The sequence below is a fragment of the Salvelinus sp. IW2-2015 genome, unplaced genomic scaffold (assembly GCF_002910315.2).
Source record: "Salvelinus sp. IW2-2015 unplaced genomic scaffold, ASM291031v2 Un_scaffold14890, whole genome shotgun sequence".
Classification (NCBI taxonomy): domain Eukaryota; kingdom Metazoa; phylum Chordata; class Actinopteri; order Salmoniformes; family Salmonidae; genus Salvelinus; species Salvelinus sp. IW2-2015.
In genome coordinates this window covers 1-1,249 of record NW_019956145.1, presented here as the reverse complement: position 1 = coordinate 1,249, position 1,249 = coordinate 1, and the positions used below count along the sequence as shown (strand labels likewise).

Here is a 1,249-nt window from a genome sequence, read left to right as displayed (position 1 = left end):
TCTAACGTAGGATTCAAGAGGTAGAACTTTGAGATTCCTCCATTATGAAAAGCACTATACAAATCAAATCTATTATCATTACCTTCTGAGAGAGCTGAACTCCCAGTGCTTGTCCCGGGCCAGGGTGAGGAAGGCGTCACGGCCGTCCATCAGGTCACAGTTCAGCAGGGGGTCAGGGTCCATGATKGGGGGCAACATGTTGGCCATCTGGGCYGAGTGCAGGTGGATCACAAAGAACACCTGGAGGGAGAGAGGAGAGAAATACTCTTGAAGAGAGAAGAGAGCATCACTCAATTCCTGATTGTTTGCCATTGGGTTTGGGTCAGGCCAATAATATCCCAGCTCAGAGATTATAGAAGAGAACCTACACATGGCACCATTCTAAGAAACAACTTCATAAAACAGTTAAAGCCATTGAAAGACGACATGCATTTCAAAGCAAGCGTGTTGACGTCATCATACCTCTTTGTGTTTGTCGAGGCTGGCGTAGAGCTTCTGGGACAGGTCATTGGCTACATTCGGCATGCCAGGCTTCTTCTTATTGGTTCGGCTCACGCTGCCCTTGTTCTTATTGGTCTTCTTGCTGTTCTTCTTCTTGGCGTTCTTCGTGTCCCCTGGCGTGCCCTGAGGGGAAAAGAGGGAAGAGTTMAAAAAATATGGCAAATTAACAAATYTGGACAGTGAGGGCACAAACATTCACCACATGCATGTTATGCATTCGACTAATAAATTATTTCACATGAATAAAAATTTTAAGACAAATTTGACTAGACAGGTAGGAGTTATGTATTCATGTAGGGAGGTTAGCTATTGATAATGATGTCTCTAGTACTATCATCGGTCTACCCTATGACTCGTCTCTCCTCCTCCCACCTCAGGTGTGTCGGAGCAGGTTACGTTCTCCTCCTTCTTCCTCTCTTCCGCCTCCTGTTCCAGCTCCTTGATGCTCTCCTCCAGCACGTTGGGCCAGAAGTCCCCCTCGAAGTAGGGCATCTCGTTGGCCCCCGTYAGACAGTCCTCTGTCGCCTGCTTGAAGATGTCCTGGAGAAAAACATAGAAGAAGATTACTTTAAATGTCCAATGGACACAAATGTTCAACTAATATGAGTCTTCTGCTTGGCTGGTTGTTGCTGTTCTAGCCCTATTAATACATTCAGAAATCTCAAAACACTTTAGAGGTTGAAGGCTTGGTTGGCCCGGTTGCAGAGAAGACAACTTTCCCAAGGCCAAGGCTGGGGACTCAACTGTA

The 1,249-nt window shown here is 46.3% G+C and overlaps 1 protein-coding gene across 1 annotated transcript; it reads right to left on the bottom strand.

The window, feature by feature from the left end:
* Nucleotides 1–82: 82 nt before the first annotated feature.
* Nucleotides 83–1,074, bottom strand: LOC112080293 (CREB-binding protein; the record flags this gene model as incomplete). Its single annotated transcript, XM_024146027.2, has 3 exons — nt 874–1,074; nt 463–624; nt 83–240 (listed from the first exon to the last, which is right to left on the bottom strand). Coding segments are annotated over exons 1-3 (440 nt in total), but the record flags the coding sequence as incomplete, so codon positions are not given.
* Between the last annotated feature and the right edge of the window lie 175 nt (nt 1,075–1,249).